Below are 25916 nucleotides of genomic sequence, written 5' to 3'. Positions count from 1 at the left end.
CTGATGTAGAGGATCATCACATATACTGATTATAATAAAAACCTTTTCATAAACAAATTAAAGGCCCAACTACACTCGCGCTTACCATAGTTTTTGTATCAGCAAAGCCGTGCTTCTGAGCCAGGTTCCATAGATTCACAGCAAGTTGGTTTAATTTATTGTTCCTCAGGTCTCCATGAGCAAGAATACTGCTAAAAAATAGTAGTGCCAGGGAGCTTTGCCGCTTCAAGGTCTAAGGGGGAACAAAAAACAGTGATTAATAAGAGGTTAAAGGGTTATTCCCACAAAATCAAATTGTCCCCTACCCATCGCATAGCAGAAAACTTGCTGATCGCTGTGGCCCCCAGTGATACCAAGAATGGGTTGGTGATGCACATGTGCGGGAACTGCCTTACTCATTGTCTATGGGACTGATGAAAATTGCTGAGTATGGTGATCAGCAGTCCTATACGCAGGCGCGTAACACTCGGCCCCCCGATACGCAGGCGTGTAAAACCCTGCCCCCCGCCCCAGGCGCGTAACACTCGGCCCCCCGCCCCAGGCGCGTAACACTCGGCCCCCCGCCCCAGGCGCGTAACACTCGGCCCCCCGCCCCAGGCGCGTAACACTCGGCCCCCCGCCCCAGGCGCGTAACACTCGGCCCCTCGTCGTGCTGTTTGCCTTTACCAACATGTGACAAAATGGCTGGTGGTAAAGAGTTCGCAGATACCAGCGTGTTCCTGTTAGGCTATGTGCACACGATGCAGAAATGCTCTGGATTTTTCCTGAGCGTTTCTGCATCTCCCCTGGCAGAAAAAACGCATGCGGATTTTAAATGAGTGTTTTTAGCATGTGATTTCCGCATGCGGGTTGACAAGCGCTTTTCAAGCGATTTTAGCATCACTTGGAAAGTGCTTGTCAACTTGGTCACACTATATAAATCCATGCAACCAGTATGGATTATGTATAGTGTGACCAAGTAAGTTAAGAAAAAAAAAAAAATGGTAAAAAAAAAAAATCATTATACTCACCTTCCAATGGTCTTCCCAATGTCTCGCGGTTGTGTAAAAGGACCTTCCATGATGTCATTTAGTCATATGAGAGGACACGAGACCGCCGACGTCAGCGGTCGCGTGACCCGTCACATGACTAAATGACATCATGGAAGGTCCTTTTAGACCATCGCGAGCTGCCGGGGAGCCAGGACGCAGCGGAGAAAAGACTTGGGGCCATCAGGTGAGTATCATGTTTATTTTTTATTTTACAATTTTTTTTTTTTCTACAGGTACTGTGGTACCCGGGTCTGGAGGACAGTCTCCTCTTCTCCAGACCCGGGTACCATCCGCACATTGAAACGCTTAGTATCCGCATGTGCACATGTAGTCATGCGGATATTAAGCGATTCAATGCAAGTCAATGGCGGCAAAAACGCCGCAATTCCGCAAAATAATTGGTAGTGCTGTGTATTTTTCCACATTGATAATCCGCAGCGGAATTTTCCGCAGCATGTGCACAGCACATGCGGATTATCATTGGGGAACATAAAAGACCTACTAACAAGCGTTTTTGCTGCGGAATTGGCGCTGCGAAAACGCTTAAAAACGCATAGTGGGCACACAGACTTATAGCGGCCATCGGGGTAATAAGTCAGATCATGACATTTCTTTCCTCCTAAATCTTCCCCCATCACATGTGGGTGATATTATTGGAAAGTGGAAAAAACGCAGCAACTCAGCCACGAAGTAGAGACCACGTAAAGTTACAGAGCGGGGTCATCGAGTGCCGAGGAGCAGAGGGCAGAAAAGTCACCAACACTCTGCTGACTCCATAACTGCAGAGTCCAAACTCACACTGACATTAATATCAGCAAAAAAACTGTGCCAGGAGCTTCACGACATGAGTTTCCCTGGCTGAGCAGCTGCATGCAGCCTTACATCACCAAGCACAATGCTGATCGTCGGATGGAGTGGTGTAAAGCCGCCACCACTGGACTCTGGAGCAGTGGAAAAGTGTTTTGTGCAGTGATGGATCACACTTCTCTATCTGGCATCTGATGGACAAGTCTGGGTTCGGCTAATACCAGGAGAACGTTACCCGCCTGACTGCTTTGTGCCGACTGTAAAGTTTGGTGGGGGAGGATAACGCTATGGGGTTGTTTTTTAGGGTTTCACCTCGGCTCCTTAATTCCAGTGAAGGGTAATCTTAATGCTTCAGATTGACTATGGATTTATAATGGTAGGTCATAAAAGCTCCTATAGGTGTAATATGGAGGTGCCCCAATACTTTTGCCCATGTAGTGTTATCTATGTAGTTATCTCTTCTCCTCACGTCACATGAGGTAATTCTCCTACCACATAATATCAACCTCTTACCTGTGAGATCACTACTCCGTATGAGCAAAGACAGAACAGGAAAGTTACTGAGCATTTGCAACCACCACTGGAGGTGGACCTAGTCTGCAACCACCACTGGAGGTGGACCTAGTCTGCAACCACCACTGGAGGTGGACCTAGTCTGCAACCACCACTGGAGGTGGACCTAGTCTGCAACCACCACTGGAGGTGGACCTACTCTGCAACCACGACTAAAGGTGGACCGACTCTGCAACCACCACTGGAGATGGACCGACTCTGCAACCACCCCTGGAGGTGGACCGACTCTGCAACCACCACTGGAGGTGGACCGACTCTGCAACCACCACTGGAGGTGGACCGACTCTGCAACCACCACTGGAGGTGGACCGACTCTGCAACCACCACTGGAGGTGGACCGACTCTGCAACCACCACTGGAGGTGGACCGACTCTGAAACCACCACTGGAGGTGGACCGACTCTGAAACCACCACTGGAGGTGGACCGACTCTGAAACCACCACTGGAGGTGGACCGACTCTGAAACCACCACTGGAGGTGGACCGACTCTGAAACCACCACTGGAGGTGGACCGACTCTGAAACCACCACTGGAGGTGGACCGACTCTGCAACCACCCCTAAAGGTGGACCTATGCTGCAACCACCTCTGAAGGTGGACCGACTCTGCAACCACCTCTGGAGGTGGACCTACTCTGCAACCACCTCTGGAGGTGGACCTATGCTGCAACCTAGGAGAAACAGCAGATGAACATGGGATGCATATACAGAAAACCTCATGCCAATGGCTGCACATAGCAAATACACTTCTATTCTATTGAGTTTTCAACACTACTTTTAAGACAACCCCTTTAATATAAAGTTTCCTTTCTATTTTGGCGGGACTTGTCCATCCCCTGAAGGATGGCAGTGGCTCTCTGTCAGTGTGTGTAACTTATGATGAGACCTGAGAGAGGACGTGAGTAATGAGCTTCTAATGAGGAGTGGGAGATGCCGGATTGTGTAAGCGGGGAGATCATTCACAGTTCATCCCCCCTGCGGCAGCACGGGACAAGCTGTTTCTCATTACACGATTAGGTCATGGGCTGGAATCACAGCTGCATTGTCAGAGCTCTTGTACAGCGCAGGCTGTAGTGTAGAGATGTAATAAACCAGCCCAGATGTAGAGAAGGGACTAGAGGTGACCCAATGACACCATGTGAGATGTCAGGGGGTCCCTGCGGGGTAATTCCTATATGGGTGTATCCCGATTATGTCACATTTTATCTTACTACCATCATATCCACTTAATCAAGTGATACCAGGGTGGAAAGATGAACCTGGATTCACATAATAATGGTAAATGCTGAAATAATTTGGGGATTGAATACTTCTGATCACCACTCCCATCACTATAAGGTTTTATCTAGGAGGAGGAGATTCCTAGATGTGTCTTATACAGTTATATCAGACTGTTATATATACTGAGCTGCTACATCATTACTTCACTTTTTAGACTATCAGGCAGGAATTAAAGTTTATAAAATTAAAGTATATTATTATGTTTAAAGGGAACCTGTCATCTGGTTAATGCTGCCCAAACTGTGGGCAGAGGGCCTGGCTGCAATCACACATTGCTCTCAGAAATGTTCCGGCATTTTAGAGAAAATATACTTTAAAAATCATGACTAGTCCAGGGCTGCCACTGGTCGGGTTTTCTCAGGGCCACTCCAGGTGATTGACAGGTTGCACCCTATGTACACACATGGGAGAGACCTGTCATTCACCTACATCAGTGTGGGGAGAAGCCGGACAACTCTAGTCCTTGGCCAGATCTTTAATGGAAATCTACTGAGCATGTGCGACCACTGCCGAAGGTGGACCTACTCTGCAGCCCCCACTGAAGGTGAACCTACGCTGCAGCCGCCACTGAAGGTGGACCTACGCTGCAGCCCCCACTGAAGGTGGACCTACGCTGCAGCCCCCCACTGAAGGTGGATCTACGCTGCAGCCCCCCACTGAAGGTGGACCTACGCTGCAGCCGCCACTGAAGGTGGACTTACGCTGCAGCCGCCACTGAAGGTGGACCTACGCTGCAGCTGCCACTGAAGGTGGACCTACGCTGCAGCCCCCCACTGAAGGTGGACTTACGCTGCAGCCGCCACTGAAGGTGGACCTACGCTGCAGCCGCCACTGAAGGTGGACCTACGCTGCAGCCGCCACTGAAGGTGGACCTACGCTGCAGCCGCCACTGAAGGTGGACCTACGCTGCAGCCGCCACTGAAGGTGGACCTACGCTGCAGCCGCCACTGAAGGTGGACCTACGCTGCAGCCGCCACTGAAGGTGGACCTACGCTGCAGCCGCCACTGAAGGTGGACCTACGCTGCAGCCGCCACTGAAGGTGGACCTACGCTGCAGCCACCACTGAAGGTGGACCTACGCTGCAGCCACCACTGAAGGTGGACCTACGCTGCACCCACCACTGAAGGTGGACCTACGCTGCACCCACCACTGAAGGTGGACCTACGTTGCAGCCACCACTGAAGGTGGACCTAGGCAGCAATGGGGCTGTCCGGCTTTGGCCTACAAGTCTGCAGTTACTTTGAGTGAATGCAGACTTGTGTATCCTCACAGAGCACGCACTGCGTGCTGTGAGGGTTCTCCAGTGCTGGGAGCGGGTGATCATGTGACCACAAGAATGCGGTTTGCATACTTCCAGCCATATTCCGACTAGAGATGACCGGCCTCGCTCAATTCACTTGCACTGAGCGAGGCCACGCACTTCTAGTCAGCATGTGACCGCATGTATGCAAATTGCATACTCATGATTACACAACCAGCACCGTCAACGGACAATCCTCAAAATGCGTAGTGCGCAATGTGAGGATTCACAAGTCTGCTGCCACTATGTGTAGTTTAAGGCCAGACAACCCCTTTAAAGTGCACTTTCTTTGAAAAGCATGAGCGTTCCAAGTAAAATATACCTGGCTGAATGCATGCAGCGATTTTCATCTGCCACCGCTGAAGAACTTTTTATTTCGCTAGACAATCCCTTTAACACCAACAGAGATTCAACAGCTTGACATAAGTGTAGTGCAAGAAACTAACAGCAGTCCTATGCAAGAAGCTCCTACAAAACATTTGGAGGTTGCCATTGTTCCAAAACATTGTGCAACCAAATATCCATCAAGCCTTAGAAGACTCGGCTGAAGGTGAAGTTATAGGATTTTGACCTCTGCTATGGACAAGTCTATACTAACGTGCTTTGATCTTCAACCATTTTCTCATAGATGTCACAAACTTTAACTGCACTTTTATCATTGCGATTGTATAAGCAGGTACAATATTTACTTCCCCTGCAATGTAAAGTACTAAAATACCTTTTACACTTTTATATCGTCATCTATCATGTTAGGGTACAGAGCGACATCTGAAGTGAGCAATCAACGCATATTACTGGTTTCTGAAATATTAAAATAGGACTTACCTTTTCTTTCCCAAGAGCTTTCAGGTGCTCTAAAATCTGCCCAATGAGAGTGTCGCACAGTTTGTTGATCTCCGTCAAAAATTTTGTATCTCCGCCATAAAGATTATCATTGGAATCAACTAAAGATAAGACAAAGGATCGTATTGTCATGATACAAGTATGTCTGCCTTCTGTAGGCAGCATAAGCGCTGATGCTTCAATACAACTGTCTACCTATAATGTAACATTCTGGCTGCCTGTAGTCACCAATAGAGGGAGCCAAAGAGCTCACTGCATACTGATCACACATTGAACACAATAATAACCCTGTATGCAGTAATCTCCTCCTTATAGATGATATCTATGTAAGGTAATTGGAACTCTGCATCAGGAAAACTGAGTCTCAATGACCCTAAAAGGTGAGGGTTTTGGTGCACAGCGCCATGTTGGCGCACATTACCTTTGGTTGGTTATCACTGGATTTTCCAGTTGAGCTCAATCTCTTCCTAAGCGAAGTTGCGGTGTGGATTAGCAGAGACCACCAATTCGATGTTAGGTTTCGGCAGGATAAGCCAGCTACAAAGGAGTTTATTTTGGGTTCCTCGGAGACGCGCCAACCTTAAGCAACAGCTGCTGGTGGGCACTGCCAAGTTCAAGAACTGGCACTGAGACAGCGCCACAAGCTCGGAGCATTACTGAATGCTAACCAGGGCCTCCCAGCCGACATGTGCCATCCACATACTCTACACGTGCAGCCGGGGAACCTTTGGGGGTGACCTTATTCTTACACAAAATATAAATTGTGAAAAGAGGGAACCCCAATCAGCGAAGGCACATTGGCAGGCAGGGAGTCTATTTGTAGGACGTGTGTAAAGAGACAACCCCAAAAAATGGAAGGGTTACATGTCCGCTCAGCAATGCAATCAATTGTTAAAATTTTAGACTTCTAAACATAAAAGTCCACACAAAAAGTTTGCATCCTTTGGACAGTCCCCTACTCCCAAAGTTGTACTAAACTGAAGGGCATCTTCTTCTTCTTCCCCCTGGAGCAATATTAATCATCAGCAGGGTTTACATGACAATAAAACCCGGAAACATGGTTGTCTTTTGGAATTAAAGGGATAGGGAGTGTTAAAAGAATGGTTAGGCTACTCACTGCCACTTCCAGTTAGCCTTTGTAGAGAGCCCCAGGGACAGAAGACAGCTCAGTGCTGAGTCTTCCTTGAGCCCTGTAGCCAATCAGTGGCTGCTAATGGACTACACACAGTGCTCACACCTCTCCCAGATGTCCTTGGTTCATCTGATTGAAGTGAGGGTGCAAGAGCTCATTAACAGCCACTGAATGGCCGCTGTGCTCACGTGGCACAATAATGTCACGCAAGCCCTGGCAGACTCGGTGCAGACATTGCTGGAAAGGTGCCTGTACGGAATGAAAGTATAAGATGTTTTTATCTTACAAGGGGGCATATAATATTTTAAGAAGGGCTTGGCATAACCGTGGACAACTCCTTTAAGACCAGCTCACCTTTGTCTATATGATAGAGATAGCTCTCTTGACTTAAGGCAGCCAGTAAGTGCAGGACGCTGGTGTAGATTCGGACTTTGTCATCACTGTTGTCCTCCCACGTGTAATCTTCAATCACATTTAAAAGACCCCGGACCAGGAAGAGGACGCCTTGTTCTGGGTGGTCCTGCAGATGTAACAGTCGCGTTATTCAATAGGAAAATAAAAAATGCATTTTTGGGACATTTTTCCTCACTTTTGGTGGGTTTTTCCTTTTCTTTTTTCAACACGCATCATGGTCTAGGTGTGGAGGTTTCTTTCATGGGTTTACCCTCAGGCACAAAACGTGGAAAATATCTAAATAATTGTAAAAAAAAATGCCTCCCAAAAACCAACTACATTGGCATTGTTTTACAAACTACAAAAAAAAAACATGAAAAAATAGTGCGTGAGGGGAGCCTAAAAGTGACAACACAAAGTGCATTAAAGGCGGTATTCAAGGACTCGGTACCGGGCGCAGCTGCTAGCTCTCAACCAGCAAGACAGAAGTGATACTCACAGGAACAACCAGCAAAGTGGAGAAGAAGTTGCTGAGGAACTCGAGGAGAAAGGTCTCTGAAGATCGCATCTTCCCGTCTATATTAATGGTCTTCGGCACCTCCGGGACAAGGCTGACGGCAGCTCTGAAGAAGGCATCAGCTGCAGACGGAGACAAAAAGATGTAGGGAATAATACTGATAGATTTACCCACAGATGCTAAGGAACCTCCTTCTTTCCCCCCACAGCCACGCAACGTTTAAAGCCCACCCACTCATCAGACCCCCGATTTCTGCTCCCTGAAATTGCAACGTCAAGGCTCCATCCAATGAGGAAGAATCCTAGAGCTCCTGGAGATATTGCTTTCAAAGAAGTTTCAGCAGTGCCCAGGAGATTTGCCAACATTTCCACAAATTCCTTCTTCCCCCAATAACCTCCCTGATATTTTGGGAGAGTAAGAACATATGTTTCAAGTTTTTAAAGCTCTTTCTTAAAAGAGATATTTTGATTTCAGAAACACATGAATTATTATAAAGCTGCAGAACATTTAATTATTCAATTATCATTAAAAGAGTGGTCCGGGCATGGAACATTGATGATCTATCCTTAGGGTGCAGTCAGATGTCTATATAAATCGGACAGAGATCGGAACGCAATGCTCGGACTGGCCGGCAGCTGTCCCGACCAAAGAGTGAGATCTGCATAGAAATACATGAAGCTGTCAAGCTTGGGTCAAAAGAGCCGCCGGCCAGTCCGTGCACTACGTTCCGATCTCTGTCCGCTTTATACAGTCGTCTGACTGCGCCCTTAGGTTGAATCATCAATAAGGGGCAAGTGGTGGTCCGTCACCTGCACCAATCAGCTGTTACAAGCCCGTTGGTGGCTGGTTGTAAACTATAAATGGAGCTGAACAGTCCAGCTCTGTACAATGTGTAGTGGCCGCTGCTGGGTACTGCAGAACAACTATTTAAGAGAAGAAGAGCTTACTGTCAGTGCCCAGAGCGAATATCAGCTGATCGGTAGGGTTATCAGATGTCAGACCAATGCTGATCTGATATTAATTAAGTTGTCCACTACTTTTTCATTGATGACCTATCCTTAGGATTGGTCATCAATATCTGATTGGTCAGAGTCCGACCCTCACCGATCAACTGTTATCGGTGTCAGCGGCCTCCAGCCGGAAATACTCACGGAGCTGGGTGTCTTCTGATAGTGGCCGCGGCAGGGTACTGAACATCCGCCTCCTACAGATTTGAATAGGAGGCGCGTGTGTAGTACCCTGCCGCGGCCACTATCAGAAGACGGAGCAGCTCTGCAAGTTAGTGCTTCAGGCTGTTGGCCACCACCAATAACAGCTGATCGGCGGGGTGCCAGGTGTCAGACCCCGGAAGATCAGATATTGAAATAGTAGCGGACAACCTCTTTAATGCCCTAATTTGAGAAGAAGTCATCAATATCATATGCCCAGACAACCCCTTTAAGTGTTATTCCTAGAGACCGGAAACCCCATTTAGGTATATTAGTTTCTAGGACAATTGGGTGACAATTGTACAGCGCGGATGAATTGTAAGAAAACTCTGCTAGAATCCTGACTTGTAGCCAGATTATACATTCAGTGGTCCAGGAGAAGACATTGCATACTTTTTGCCAAGGACTATTCCCAGAAGTAGATATTTAACATTTTGGGGGCTGCGGAGCTGATTTGGCCCATCATTGGGCCTCTTAGTATGGGGATATCAGCGGGGTATCAACATTCCTGAAAGCAAATGTTCATCATAGAGGTCACTGGCCACTGATCTGCCAGCGGTTTCTGCAGTCCAGCCAGTAATCGCATGTGATGAACCAGACTCGTTCTGTGGCCATTAATATTTTACAGCACAAAAATGTTCTTGTGATCGCTGGGGGTCTCCTGTGGTTCGGTGCTAAGTACAATCAGTGGGGAAACCCCTTTAATTGTCTTTTGGCTGAGCTGGATTTTCTACTATCCATATGTAATTATGGACATACACAGGACTTTATGCATGTGCGGTATGATATGCAAAACGGTAATTATTGAAGTTTGGGCTTGTGCCCCCAATGGTGGGTCCAATACATATTTTAGGCACATCACCGATATTGTCACAGATGGATTTTTCGGTTCCGTTAAACACCTCTCCACCGGCTGCAGTTCTTTTCTCAACCTTCCCAGGTCCAGCACTTAGTCTCCACCACTGCTCCCAGTGTCTGTTATTGTCTGCAGTGCTGACATCTCAAAAGCGCTGCAGCCACTCAGTTAGCTCAGCTAACTGTTTTTTCAATAATGCACTTTTTTTCTTTTTTTAAGATTTATTAATAAAACTTCTGTCCAGTTCCCACATTTCCCAAATAAGAGCTGATTATTGAGGTCCTGCTGCTGGCATCACGGTGATTGGCAGCTATGGCCAGGAGAAAGTGGCGATTAGTATTCATTCCTCCCACAGAAAATCATTAGATTAAAATCTTTCCTGAAATCCGTGGTGCATGTCGCTGCTCAGGTCACACATCATTAGATATCAGATGGGCAGGAGTAAGCCCGGCTTCTCTACCGCTGACTGCTCGGGTAGTCATCCAGAAAAATGTAAAAAGCTTTATGGAAGCAATATAGTGCCAGTCATTAATAACGTTGATCTATGAGGCGCGAACATATGTAAGAACAAGGACTCAGCAACAACAGTAGTACAGGTGCGATGTATATATACATACAGTACAGACCAAAAGTTTGGACACACCTTCTCATTTTTAGATTTTTCTGTATTTTCGTGACTTTGAAAATTGTACATTCACACTGAAGGCATCAAAACTATGAATTAAACACATGTGGAATTATATACTTAACAAAAAAGTGTGAAACAACTGAAAATATGTCTTATATTCTAGGTTCTTCAAAGTAGCCACCTTTTGCTTTGATGACTGCTTTGCACACTCTTGGCATTCTCTTGATGAGCTTCAAGAGGTAGTTACCGGAAATGGTTTTCACTTCACAGGTGTGCCCTGTCAGGTTTAATAAGTGGGATTTCTTGCCTTATAAATGGGGTTGGGACCATCAATTGTGTTGTGCAGAAGTCTGGTGGAAACACAGCTTATAGTCCTACTGAATAGACTGTTAGAATTTATATTATGGCAAGAAAAAAACAGCTAAGTAAAGAAAAACGAGTGGCCATCATTACTTTAAGAAATAAAGGTCAGTCAGTGTGAAAAACTGGGAAAACTTTGAAAGTGTCCCCAAGTGCAGTTGCAAAAACCATCAAGTGCTACAAAGAAACTGGCTCACATGACCACCCCCCCAGGAAAGGAAGACCAAGAGTCACCTCTGCTTCTGAGCATAAGTTTATCCGAGTCACCAGCCTCAGAAATTGCAGGTTAACAGCAGCTCAGATTAGAGACCAGGTCAATGCCACACAGAGTTCTAGCAGCAGACACATCTCTACAACAACTGTTAAGAGTAGACTTTGTGCAGCAGGCCTTCATGGTAAAATAGCTGCTAGGAAACCACTGCTAAGGACAGGCAACAATCAGAATAGACTTGTTTGGGCTAAAGAACACAAGGAAGGGACATTAGAGCAGTGGAAATCTGTGCTTTGGTCTGATGAGTCCAAATTTGAGATCTTTGGTTCCAACCACCGTGTCTTTGTGCGACGCATAAAAGGTGAACGGATGGACTCTACATGCCTGGTTCCCACCGTGAAGCATGGAAGAGGAGGTGTGATGGTGTGGGGGTGCTTTGCTGGTGACACTGTTGGGGATTTATTCAAAATTGAAGGCATACTGAACCAGCATGGCTACCACAGCATCTTGCAGCAGCATGCTATTCCATCCGGTTTGCGCTTAGTTGGACCATCATTTATTTTTCAACAGGACAATGACCCCGAACACACCTCCAGGCTGTGTAAGGGCCATCTGACCAAGAAGGAGAGTGATGCGGTGCTACGCCAGATGACCTGGCCTCCACAGTCACCAGACCTGAACCCAATTGAGATGGTTTGGGGTGAGCTGGACCGCAGAGTGAAGGCAAAAGGGCCAACAAGTGCTAAGCATCTCTGGGAACTCCTTCAAGATTGTTAGAAGACCATTTCCGGTGACTACCTCTTGAAGCTCATCAAGAGAATGCCAAGAGTGTGCAAAGCAGTCATCAAAGCAAAAGGTGGCTACTTTGAGGAACCTAGAATATAAGACATATTTTCAGTTGTTTAACACTTTTTTGTTAAGTATATAATTCCACATGTGTTAATTCATAGTTTTGATGCCTTCAGTGTGAATGTACAATTTTCATAGTCATGAAAATACAGAAAAATCTTTAAATGAGAATGTGTGTCCAAACTTTTGGTCTGTACTGTATGTATACAAAACTGGGAGAAAGTTTTGACACCCCTGTTCACACAATTGCTTTCCTTGTTCTTATTGGAATGTGCACATTGTAAATTCAGACTTAAGGCAGCAAAACGATGAAAGAACACATATGGAAACAAGGAGTAAAAGATGTGTCAAACAAAGCAGAATTTGTATTAAGCCTTAGATGCCTCAGAGTCCCGTCCCCTCCGTTTACACTGATGACATTGTTACACCCCCTTGGCATTCTCTCATGCTACTTCATTAGGTATCATCTGGAATTAATGGGCAGGTATTCCTCATCAAGAGTTCATTTGTGAAATCATCGGCATTCAAAAAGTGTTTGCAACCATCAGGTGTGTTCGTACACAGGTCCATAATGACAGTCCATCATTACTTTAAGACATGAAGGTCAGTCTATCCAGACAATTGCTAGAACCTTCAAGGTACCCTCAAGTGCAATTATGACATCCATCAATCGCTATGAGGAAACTGGCTCTGATGACGACTCCTGCAAAGGAAGATAAAGAATTACCTCTGCTGCAGAAGATAAGTTCATCAGAGTCACCAGCTTCAGAAACTGAAAATTGACAGCATCTCAGATAACAGCCTTCATAAATGATGTGCAGACATCAAGTAGCAGAAACATCTCAACATCAACAGTCTAGAGGAGAACACATGAAGCAGGCCTTTAAGGTCAAACTGCAGAAAAGAAGCTACTACTGAGGACCGAAAGCAAGAAGAGACTTTTTTGGGCTAAGCAACACAAGAACTGGACATTAGATCACTGGAAATCTGTATTATGGCCTGATGAGTCAAATTGTGAGATTTTTAATATCAACTAACTGCATGTCTTTGTGAGATACAAGGAGAGCAGATGGTTTCTACATGTGTGGTGCCCAACGTGAAGCATGGAGAGGAAGGTGTGATGGTGTAGAAGTGCTGTGCTGGTGATACTGTTAGCAATTTATCACGAATTAAAAAAATTGATGAAAGGTGGCAATGTATGATAGTCCGGATAGTGGATAAGCAGCCCAAATTCAAGTTCCAAAAAAATTCAAGCTGTCCTGTAGGTTCAGGGTGCATCAGTGTCAGTGCGAACTATCTGACAACATTTAAATGAAATGCAACGCTATGGCAGACATAAAAAAAGCTAGACTGCAGTTTGCCAAACTATATGTAAGCCAAAATCCTTCTGGGAAAGCGTCTTGTGGACAGATGAGACCAAGATAGAGCTTTTTGGTAAAGCACATCATTCTAATGTTTACTGAAAACAGAATGAGGCCTACAAAGAAAAGAACACAGTACCTACAGTCAATTATAGTGGAGGTTCAGATATATTTTAGGGTTGCTTTGCTGGTTCTGGCACTGGGTGCAAGGCATCATGAAATCTGAAGATAATTAAAGGATGTTGAGTCGCAATGCAGTGCTCAGTGTCAAAAAGCTGGGTTTGCGTACTAGGTCATGTGTCTTCCAGCAGGACAATGACCCCAAACATACTCCAAGAAGCACCCAGAAATAGATTGAAACAAAGCGCTGAAGAGTTCTGAAGTGGCAGCAATGAGTCTGGATCTAATTCTTTATCTTCCTTTCCGGATCCATTGAACACCTGTGGAGAGATGTTAAAATTGCTGTTGGGAGAAGGCACCTCCAAATATGAGAGACCGGGAGCAGTTTGGTCCAAAATTCCAGTTGAGAAGTATAAGAAGCTTGCTGATGGTTATAGGAAGCGATTAATTGCAGTTATTTATTCCAAAGGGTGTGCGACCAAATATTAAGTTGAGGGTGCCACCAACTTTGTCCGGACCATTTTTGGTGCTTTGTGTGAAATTATGCCCAATTTGCCCTTTTTTCTCAGTTTTTGTGTTGTTCCAATACACACAAAGGAAATAAACACGTGTATAACAAAACGTGTAATTGCAAGAATTTTCTGCGAGAAATAATTCATTTTCCGGAACAATTTCAAGGCTGTCAACACTTTCGGCCATGACTTATATATATATATATATATATATATATGCTGTCTTAAAAGGTAGTGGATGTAGCACTAAACCAGCACTGCAGCCCAGTCATTCTCAGGATTGAACCTGGTCCCGGAGATCACATTTCAGCGGATCCTACAGTCTAGGCCTATCCTAGTGATACGTATATTTATACCTTCACTTGTACAAATCTTTCGATTTGCATCTGTTACATGCAGATTTCTTGTGGATTTGCTGCAGATTTCACCCTATGTAATTGCAAAGGGTGAAATCAGAGTGAAAATCCGCAGATAAATCCAGATATGAATGAGCCAGGACTATTCTGTCCACTATAAATGCTTGTTTGCTTCTGTAATCCCCAATACATAGATTGCATCCTTATAAATACCGGCTCCATAGGAATAAAATATTAGAATTAACACTGAATGGCCAGGAGAATAAACGGTGCACAGCCGGAAGCGACAGCACACAGTGTGACGCTGCACTTAATAAACACTTAATATCTGATTTTGCAGGGGGTTTTTTTTGCTTCGGTTAAGAAAATTGCTCGGCTGTAAATTCTTTTGTCCGGGGCCGTCCATAGTATCAGGTCCAAAACAAAGAAACCTGCTATAGTGGTGGACTTCCAAAACCCAGAGTCAGCTTCCTGCGTCAGCTCATTTATACCGGCAGCTGGAACCTACTGGGGTGTGGAGAGCAAAATCCACCAGTGACCCACGGGAGTCAGAAATAATCCCAGCGGCTCCGCTCACAGCTATTTATATAATAACGGCAATTTTGGGATTAACGATATTTGATAAATCCTCACCGCTATTATTATAGGAAGTTTGTAGAAAGTGAGAGAAAACTTTTCCTACTTTCCCAACTTCATATATATTGGATATCAGTATTCATCAGCTGCGGAGCTAATAAAACTCCGAGCATCAGGCCAGAGATCGTGGTTCTGAAATTACTGGGGCCCCATAACCTAGAGAAAACATCGCAGAGGAATACAGGTTACATTTAAGGCGCCGTTCACACATCCAGCTGTCATCCGTTTGTAACGGATCCAAATACACAAAACAGATCTGTTACGGATGCAAAATGGAAACCAAAATTTCTGTTTTTGTACGGATCCATCTTCAAAAGAAAAAAAAAACGCTCAATTTAATCAGTTCAGGACCGACCCCATTTTCCTCCATTCCTGATTAAGGACATTTTCGGCTTTTATAGTACATGCGCTTTTAACGACTCTAAAAATTCAGAGACAGTAAAATAATTTTTGCCTCTTTCTTTCATGATACTCAGGGATAATTTTTTTTTTTTTTACAATATTGGGTGAGATCAGTGGAATAAGAAAGGAAATATGAGTCTGTTTTTAAAAAAATTTTAATGACCGCAACCCACAGCTGAAATGGATTTAAAAATTTGTTCCTATTTCTGTAAAAATTATTTTTATATATCGGAAAAGTTTATTTTTTAATCTGTATTCATTTATTTCACATATTGTGCCCCCCAATATGGTCCTAAACAAAACCTTTGAGAGGGGGGCATTTCAACAATTAAATACTTTTCTTTTACCTGATTCTCCCTGTAACTGGGGCTGGTATATTAGCCCCAGTTACAGTGAAAATTCAGCCTTCTAGCTGCACAGCAGAGCTGTCTGGGTGTCCTAAGATCTAGCATCTCCTGCTCCCTCCCTACACCCAATGTTTATGACCACTGGGTCATATATACTGTATACCGAAGCGCTCGTTTAGAGCTGCGTATACAGCGATCTATAAGGCAGTGACAGTAATAAACCTTCTCTATGGGGAGCTCAGCTGTGTCTCACAGCCGGCTCCCCACTCCCACAGCTACACGGTCGCGTGCAACTGCTCTACTATCCAGTCACCTTTCAGAACGTCACTTCAGAGTAGAATGTGGACTTCCCAGATGTTAAATAAGTCTATGGGCAGTCTGGAAGTGGTTAAAAATGGACACTTTGGTTTCTATTTTGTATGTGATTCATTTCATGTCTCTGAGCACCTCTACTGCTCTGGGCATGCGCAGTTCTTAAAAACAGATCCTTTACCAGATGGTCATTCTTTACGATCCTTTTCCATAGACTTCAATGTTAAAATAACAAATCTTTTTGCCATCCCTATTTTTGGCCAAACAAGTTCTGCAGAACTTTTTTGATCTAGATCATACATGTCAAACTCTGGTTCGTGAGCCAAATCTGGTCCACAGGGTGATGATATTTGGCCCACGATACCAGAACCACCACCCCTATGTGAGGCTTTTATTCTGTATGGAGGACTATGCGGGGCCCATTATTCTGTATGGAGGACTATGCGGGGCCCATTATTCTGTATGGAGGACTATGCGGGGCCCATTATTCTGTATGGAGGACTATACGGGGCCCATTATTCTGTATGGAGGACTATACGGGGCCCATTATTCAGTATGGAGGACTATACGGGGCCCATTATTCAGTATGGAGGACTATGTGGGGCCCATTATTCAGTATGGAGGACTATGTGGGGCCCATTATACTGTATGGAGGGCTATGTGGGGCCCATTATACTGTATGGAGGGCTATGTGGGGCCCATTATTCTGTATGGAGGACTATGTGGTGCCCATTATTCTGTATGGAGGACTATGTGGTGCCCATTATACTGTATGGAGGACTATGTGGGGCCCATTATTCTGTATGGAGGACTATGTGGTGCCCATTATACTGTATGGAGGAATATGTGGGGCCCATTATTCTGTATGGAGAACTATGTGGGGCCCATTATTCTGTATGGAGGACTATGTTGTGCCGATTATACTGTATGGAGGACTATGTGGGGCCCATTATTCTGTATGGAGGACTATGTGGGGCCCATTATTCTGTATAGAGGACTATGCGGGGCCCATTATTCTGTATGGAGGACTATGCGGGGCCCATTATTCTGTATGGAGGACTATATGGGGCCCATTATTCTGTATGGAGCACTATGTGGGGCCATTATTCTGTATGGAGGACTATGTGAACCCATTATTCTGTATGGAGGACTATGTGGCCCATTATTCTGTATGGAGGACTATGTGGGCCCATTATTCTGTATGGAGGACTATGTGGGGCCCATTATTCTGTATGGAGGACTATGTGGGGCCCATTATTCTGTATGGAGGACTATGTGGCCCATTATACTGTATGGAGGACTATGTGGGGCCCATTATTCTGTATGGAGGACTATGTGGGGCCCATTATTCTGTATGGAGCACTATGTGGGGCCCATTATTCTGTATGGGGGACTATGTGGTGCCTTTATACTGTATGGAGGACTACGTGGGCCCATTATACTGTATGGAGGACTATGTGAGGCCATTATTCTGTATGGAGCACTATGTGGGGCCATTATTCTGTATGAAGGACTATGTGAGGCCATTATTCTGTATGGAGGACTATGTGGGGCCCATTATACTGTATGTAGGACTATGTGGTGCCCATTATACTGTATGGAGGACTATGTGGTGCCTTTATACTGTATGGAGGACTATGTGGTGCCCATTATACTGTATGGTGGACTATGCGGGCCCATTATACTGTATAGAGGACTATGTGGGGCCATTATTCTATATGGAGGACTATGCGGGGCCATTATTCTGTATGGAGGACTATGTGGGGCCCATTATTCTGTTTGGAGGACTGTGTGGGCCCATTATACTGTATACTGGTTGGCCCGCTATAAAAAAACAAATAATAATTGGAAATTAGGAGAACAGAAGACATTTTATGACACTTGCATCCCCATTAAAACGAATGGATCCTGCACTGGAACGTTTTATCTCCGTTTTTACACTGATCCAAAAATAGAAATAACTAGTGGACATGTGAATAGAGCCTAACATACACAGAACTGAGGGTTTTTTTTTTGCAAACAATAGGAAATAGAAGATTATCCCCTATATCATATATAATAATAATATATAAACATATATACGGTTCAGTCTGTAATAAACTAAAAGTGCCTGCTTCAAAACAGTGCTTACAAGCTCAATAAAGAGTAGCTTGTAAGCACTGAGCATATTTTGCTCTCTAACAGTGGTGGTCGGTCTCCAAGGCAACAAGCTGTAAACACAAGAAAAGTGTTGATAACTGAAGAACGGCTGAAAATTTTAATAAGCAGTAAATTGCAAAATTGCTTGTATTGGCAAGCTCTATCCAACAATACCAGTTTATGAAGATGGGAATAAACCCTTGTTGGACCGCAGCTGTCTTGAACTCACCTTGGGAAAGACATTGGTTTGCAAGAGCCACTTGGCCAGAATGCAGGTACAGGTTCAGTCGGGTGAAGATGCTGGTAAGGGAAGGAATGGTGATGAAGCAGAAGGCAACGCAAGCCTGGAACAAACAAGGAACATAAGTCTTGTAAGATAGTTTTCATAGTGCACGGAATTGGTTGTATAACTTTACAGTTATGGAAAATAAAATACTTTTCCTAATTAAAATTATCTGTTTTAAAAAATTTAAAAAAATCAAGTATACACAGATACATCCAAATTTCTTCCTCCAGAATTTCATGGTAAATATTTTATTTTAATAGTGATTTAAAGGAATTGTCCACTATTAAATAAGTTAGTATTAAAGGGCCCAGGACAACGGGAGGAGAAAAGAAGAGAAAAACACCTATATTCACCTCCCGATCCGGCGTTACCCATCTGCACTCCATATTGTGTCCCTGACATCTGGAGGGGCAGGTGTCACGTGACTGTGGCAATGAATCATCAGCCACTGATTGTCTGCAGCCTGTACATTCTGTCCTAGCAGAAGTCAGAGCAGAGAAATTGTACTGGTCTGGGAGGTAAATTAGATATTTTTTTGTTTTCTTACATGTCCCGGATGCATAAAAGGGGTTTATGGTTTCCAAAAATACAGTAAATGTTCCCTTGCTGCAGTTTGTTTTAAAAAACAAACAACCCGTGCTTTCCTCATCCTCCTCGGGTCTAGTGCTGAGTCTACACCACTGCACTTAGTGTCCTTTATTGTCTGATGTGGTGACATCATGTCGACAGCTGCAGTCTATAAATGAGCTCAGTGGTTCTGACCGAATGGACGGCACCAGCTGCACAGTTACTGATTGGCAGCAGCGCTGTCGACGTCTGCGTTGCAAATAATAACAGACACCGGGTGTATCTGCAGAGTGTGTTGGACCTGGGGAGGGTGAGCAAAGTCCAGCTTTTTTTTTTTTTTTTTTTTTTTTTTTAATACAAACTGCGGCAGGGGATGGGGTTTTCTGGAACCAGAAAAAACCCCTATTAGATTCGTTTATACAGTAGTGGACAACCCCTTTAATAGTTAAAGAACTTATTTACAAATAGTGTGAACACTTTAACGATGTTGATATATAATTATGGGGGGCAGTGACATCACACCTACCCTGACAAACGAGGCAGTCTTCCTTGAATGATTCCCTTTCATCACCTTCTTGGTTTCCATGGCCAAATGGTTGACGCTCTAAAGAAACAATAAAGTGACTATTAAATGCAGATCTTATTTATTAGCGTCATTTCTGATCTGCTGAAATCTTAGCCAAGAAATAGAGCATCTTCTATAATGCTTTCAAGATGTGACTTTCTCCACTCTCACCGTCTGCTGATACAGAACAACTATATATGGCAGATTGCATTAATAAAATATATTGAGTTTGATATAACTACGAGGCTAGAGTAGCCCATTTCTATTATGTAGGTTGTTGGGCTTGTAGGGTCCACAGTGACGAGAGAGAGCGCAAGATAAAGCGGGAGAGCGCAAGATAAAGCGGGAGAGCGCGAGGTAAAGCGGGAGAGAGCGAGGTAAAGCGGGAGAGAGCGAGGTAAAGCGGGAGAGAGCGAGGTAAAGCGGGAGAGAGCGAGGTAAAGCGGGAGAGAGCGAGGTAAAGCGGGAGAGCGCGAGGTAAAGCGGGAGAGAGCGAGGTAAAGCGGGAGAGCGCGAGGTAAAGCGGGAGAGAGCGAGGTAAAGCGGGAGAGAGCGAGGTAAAGCGGGAGAGAGCGAGGTAAAGCGGGAGAGAGCGAGGTAAAGCGGGAGAGCACGAGGTAAAGCGGGAGAGCGCGAGGTAAAGCGGGAGAGCGCGAGGTAAAGCGGGAGAGAGCGAGGTAAAGCGGGAGAGCGCGAGGTAAAGTAAGAGAGTGCAACAGAGAGAGCAAGAAAGCAAAAGAGCAAGAAAGTGAGAGAAAACAAGCGAGAAAGAGCAAGCAACAACGAGAGCAGGCGAGCGACAGAGTGAGAGAGAGGGGGAGAAAGCGGGAGAGAAAGGGAGAAAGAAGGGAGAGAGCGAGAGAAAGCGGGAGAGCGCGAGAGAAAGCGGGAGAACGCGAGAGAAAGCGGGAGAGCGCGAGAGAAAGCGGGAGAGCGCGAGAGAAAGCGGGAGAGCTCGAGAGAAAGCAAGAGAGCTCGAGAGAAAGCAAGAGAGCTCGAGAGAAAGCAAGAGAGCTCGAGAGAGCGACAGAGAGCAAGAAAGCAAGAGAGCGCGAGAGAAAGCAAGAGAGCGACAGAAAGCAAGAAAGCGACAGAGCGCAAGAAAGCGACAGAGCGCAAGAAAGCGACAGAGCGCAAGAAAACGACAGAGCGCAAGAAAGCGACAGAGCGCAAGAAAGCGAGAGAGAGCAAGCAACAACGAGAGCGGGCGAGCGACAGAAATCTGGCGAGCAACAGAGAGCGAGCGCGACAGAGAGCGAGCGCGACAGAGAGCGAGCGCGACAGAGAGCGAGCGAGCAACAGAGAGAGCGAGCGAGCAACAGAGAGAGCGAGCAAGCAACAGAGAGAGCGAGCAAGCAACAACGAGAGCGGGCGAGCGACAGAAATCTGGCGAGCAACAGAGAGCGAGCGCGACAGAGAGCGAGCGCGACAGAGAGCGAGCGCGACAGAGAGCGAGCGCGACAGAGAGCGAGCGCGACAGAGCGAGCGCGACAGAGAGCGAGCGCGACAGACAGCGAGCGAGCAACAGAGAGAGCGAGCGAGCAACAGAGAGAGCGAGCGAGCAACAGAGAGAGAGAGCGAGCAACAGAGAGAGAGCGAGCAACAGAGAGAGAGAGCGAGCAACAGAGAGCACGAGCGAGCAACAGAGAGCGCGAGCGAGCAACAGACAGAGAGCGCGAGCGAGCAACAGACAGAGAGCGCGAGCGAGCAACAGACAGAGAGCGCGAGCGAGCAACAGACAGAGAGCGCGAGCGAGCAACAGACAGAGAGCGCGAGCGAGCAACAGACAGAGAGCGCGAGCGAGCAACAGACAGAGAGCGCGAGCGAGCAACAGACAGAGAGCGCGAGCGAAAGAGCAAAAGAGAGTACCGAGAGAGCCAAAATGATGATATGGAGATAAATGGAGGTGTAGTATAGTATACATGGCTGAAAGGCAAAGCTAGCAGCAGTATGATAAGAGCGCTGCACGCGATCCTCAGGAGTGATCAGTAATGTGTGACATACACGGAGAGCTATGTGTCCTCCCGGACACAACTCACATGGATTAGCTGGACAAGAACCGGCTCCAGATTGCAGAACAGCGCTCTCGCCTCCACATAGAAACTGAGCTGTTGTTCAAAGTCACGCCCAAAGGAGACCTGAGAATTACACAGAAAGTCAGTGCCAGGTCTGGTGTAACTCAAACACCTATGACAACTCTGACGGTACAGAATTTCTACAAGGGAGCAGACTGGATTTCTGCAGCCGGCATTATTTAAAAGAGTAACTAAACTTTTTTTTATTTTCTTTAATACTTTTCTCCAGCATGGAAAGTTACGAAACTTTGAAAATCACTTAATTAATTTATTTTATTATTATTATTTTTTAATTCCTGTAAAAAAAATAGCTTGCTAGCATCTTCCAAACCCCAGCTTTCCCACAGTCTATGCCCCTGCCATCAGCTGCACTGATATCAGAATATATTCATTTGGAGTACAGATGATGGCAGTGAAAGTGTCAGCTCAGCACAGGGGTCTCACTAACTGTGGGGATAAGCTGCTTCAGGAGAGTATTGTGATCAGCAGAACACTCAGGTGCTGACCCATCACTGCCATCATCTGTACTCCACGTGACTACGTTCTTATGTCAATGCAGCTGACGGCAGGCAAATAGACTGGGGAAAAAAGAAATCAGGGTTTTAGAAGCCACTTATATGCCTTTTTGTACAGCAATGAAGACAAATCGTCTAATAAAGTGATTTGCAAAGCGTCATGACTTTCTATGCTGGACAAAATTATTAAAATAAAAATTAAAGTTTAGTCACTCAGTAAATATTGTAAGAACGTCTTAATCAAAGCTGATATGGTCTCCGTATCCCCATTGTATTGGTGGTCACTAATTTCCCATAAGTCCCGGGTTACTACTTTAAGACAATAGAAAATCATAATTAGGCATCGGAACTTGTATAGTAAAACACAGCGCCACCTACTGACACAATGCTGAAATGCATTATATTGAATATTTCATCTGCACCTCCTGCTCTGCTGTACTTGTACTGTCTATGCTCTGCAGGGGAAATGTATAGCTGGTCATATACTTAAGAAAAAACATCTGTTTGCTAGTGGTCTTGCTGAATCAGCCTCTGCAAGCATTAAATGGAGGGCCATGCATTTGCATAGCTGCCATGTATTACTAAAATCTAAGGGGTAGCGTTTCTCCTTGAGGAGAGTGAAAAGCCAGGCCTGGCATGTCAGAGTGAGGAGACTTCTATAGGCCATGAAATGCTCCTCCGGGAAAGTAAATATGCAAATTGCCTCTTCAGAGAGGAGGACTAGAAATCTAGCGCCACCTGTTGGAAGCAGCGATCCTACAAGTCACTATCGACCCTTTAACAAGCCTAGTTGCCACATGACTTAGGATAAAAGCCAAATCAGAATCTCAATTTGCAGACTCAGTGTTTCGGGGTAAGTGCAAAGTATGATATCTGATTTGGCTAGGAGAGAGGCTCTGGACTGGGATAGAAGGGGTAACGTTTCTCCTTGTGGAGAGGGACAAGCCAGGCCTGCCATGTCAGAGTGAGGAGAATAATATAGGTCATGCATGCTCCATAAGGAGTAACGTTACCTCTTACATCCCAGTCTTAAGCCTCTCACCCAGCCAAATCACATCTCATACTTTGCACTCATGAGGGACAATACCCCGAAACACTGTATCTGCAAATTGAGATCCTGATTTGGCTTTTATCCTAAGTCATATGGCATGGCACGTTAAAGGGTCGATATTGACTTGTAAGATTGCTGCTTCCAAAAGGTGACGCTATAGAGTTCTAGTCCTCTTCCTCTCTGAAGAGGCAATTTGCATATCTAATTTCCCAGAGGAACATTGCACAGCAAATAAATCTCCTTACATTGGCATGCCAGGGCCAGCATGTTGCTCTCCACAAGGAGAAAAATTACCCCTTAAACCTCAGTCCAGAGCCTCTCACCTAGCCAAATCAGATCTCATACTTTGCACCGATGAGGGGTAATACCACAAAACACGGAGTCTGCAAATTGAGATTCTGATTTGGCTTTTATACTAAGTCATATTGCAAGGCTCGTTAAAGGGTCGATGTTGACTTTTAGGATTGCTACTTCCAATAGGTGGCGCTAGAGTTCTCGTCCTCAATTGGCAATTTGCATATGAGTTACTAAATGTAGCTTACCCCCTCAATAACAGGATCACCAAGGGTATAAAAGCCAAACCAGTAGTGATCAGCTGCAGGCTTCCAAACTATACAGAGGTTGTCTTTCAGACACAGGGGAAAAAAAAACATCTTACGCTATTAGAGAAGATAAAATCTTTCTAGAACCAGAAATGGGTTTTCAAAAATATAAATGCACTTGGCAAAAAAATCTGTGATTTCTTCTATCTGGCAATCAGATAATAAAAAGCTATAGGAAAGCATTAGTCGTCCATTTACATGATGGGAAGAAGGAATCTGCCTACCATTCTGATGAATCCATTGATGAGCTGAGCCAGCATCCTCCTCTCATCATCCAGGGTCAGAGCACTGCAAAGAGAGAACTGTAAGTCCATACTTAAAGATGGCTCTCTGGTGGAAACAAGATATACATGATTGATGGGAGGAGGTCCAACCGGTAGGATCTGCACTGATCGGCAGAACAGGGCACTTTGCTCACTATAAGAATGGAGGGGCAGCTCAAAGACTGGACCGCCGCTCCATTCATTCTCTATGGGGCTGCTGAGTGCTGCGCTCGGCTTTATCCGGAAGCCGCACAGAGAATGGATGGAGTGGTGGTCATGCATCCAATCTGCCACGTCATTTTAAAAATTGCCTGATCTTCCAATCGGTGCAGGTCCCCTGATGAGACACCCACCTGTCAGCAACTTATCACCTGTCCAACTTCATTTAACTGGACAACCCCTTTAATAAATAATGACATAGAATTGGGGAACCATATATAAAATACATATGTTTTTTATTATTGTCATAGCTTTTCTGTAGCTAAAACCACAGAACGCATGAAGCAGGTAGAATATTTGGGCGTTAAGTGACTTTTTGCAGTCCAGAAGCCCAAACCTTCAATCATTGTGATTGACGGCAGCAGCCACATGATGACGACGTGACGGCAATCACATGAACAAAGATTGGGAGAAGCGGCGGTGGAGCGACATATTTTCAATACCAGAAGCCTATAGACTTAAAAAAAATTAAAGATGGACAATCCCTTTAAGTGTTTCTTTTCCTATAAGGGTGTCAAATGGTTTACAATATAATAGTCATCAATGAAGTGAAGCTCAAAACATTCTGCAATGGAAGGAAAGTCTTACTTCACAGAGTCATGCATGGTCTTACAGACATGAAGCAGAGCGTTCAGTATCACCGGATCCTTGGTCACCTCCTGCTGATGTCTATGGACAAAAGACAAAATTGTACAGATATGTATTATACCGGAGAAACTTAGCCGTATTTAGTGCTATGATATTTTTATGCAGGTTCATTCTAGATACGAGGGATGACAAGTGAGCGTCTTTTATCCTTCAGCCTCACAGTAGTGCACACTTATAATCATTGATATTCTTATAACGTCCAATGCAGTCTAAAAATTATCCCTCCCCTACCCTTAGTATAGAGTGTTCTTCACCACTGTGGTCCGCATGGCATAAAAGCACCATGTACAAGGGGTCCGCTGATAATGTTTTCAATTAAAATTTGAAGTGTGAATTTAAAGGGATATTTTCAAATTAGGAAGTTATTCCCTATCCCAGGATAGGAAATACATTCAGAATCGCTTGGAGGTCCCACTGATCAAGAGAATCGGGGCTCTTCAGAATGAATAGAGCAGTGGTCAACTATGCACACCTCCGCTCCAATTACTCCCTATGGAACCACCGGAGATAGCCAAGTGCTGAGTTCGGCACTCCCATGAGAATCAATGGAGCGGCAGTGCGCATCGCTCCATTCACACATTTTTTTCAGATCGGTCAGTCTCCCAGATGTCCAAACCCCAGCGATCGGAAAGTTATTGCCTATCCAAGAATAGTGACTAATTTCCTTTCTTGAGACTACTCCTTTAAAGGCTACAAATCTGCAGTCACTATGTAACTGCAGACTTGTGAATACTGAAAGCTGTGAGGATTCCCTGGTGGCCGAAGCAGCGGGAGCGTGACCACAAGTGTGCGATTTTCATACATGCAGTCACATGCCAACTAGACATGCGCAGCATCGCTCAAATGCCAGCGTATTGAGCTAGGCTGCACACGTCTAGTCAGACTGTAGTCGGAAGTATGAAAGTCACATATTTGCGGATAAGTGCGCGATGTGAGGATCACAAGTCTTCAG

The 25916-nt window shown here is 45.2% G+C and overlaps 1 protein-coding gene across 2 annotated transcripts in view; it reads right to left on the bottom strand.

Moving 5' to 3' along the window:
* VPS35L (VPS35 endosomal protein sorting factor like) overlaps nt 1-25916 on the bottom strand; it is a 79958-nt gene that overhangs the window by 1149 nt on the left and 52893 nt on the right. The window contains exons 22-30 of one of the 2 annotated variants that reach the window (XM_073647605.1): nt 24905-24985; nt 24059-24122; nt 21631-21729; nt 19553-19630; nt 18403-18517; nt 7859-7998; nt 7321-7486; nt 5817-5935; nt 86-232 (exon numbers count right to left, since the gene is read on the bottom strand). In XM_073647605.1, the coding sequence (XP_073503706.1) occupies nt 86-232; nt 5817-5935; nt 7321-7486; nt 7859-7998; nt 18403-18517; nt 19553-19630; nt 21631-21729; nt 24059-24122; nt 24905-24985 (1009 nt within the window). Of the gene's footprint in view, nt 1-85; nt 233-5816; nt 5936-7320; nt 7487-7858; nt 7999-12272; nt 12692-18402; nt 18518-19552; nt 19631-21630; nt 21730-24058; nt 24123-24904; nt 24986-25916 lie in introns of those variants that run through there. The other variant, XM_073647606.1, reaches the window with a different exon arrangement.

Source organism: Phyllobates terribilis, unplaced genomic scaffold (genome assembly GCF_046119375.1).
Source record: "Phyllobates terribilis strain yellow unplaced genomic scaffold, ASM4611937v1 Scaffold_9__5_contigs__length_417890890, whole genome shotgun sequence".
NCBI lineage: Eukaryota > Metazoa > Chordata > Amphibia > Anura > Dendrobatidae > Phyllobates > Phyllobates terribilis.
This window is presented reverse-complemented; position numbering and strand designations above follow the sequence as displayed.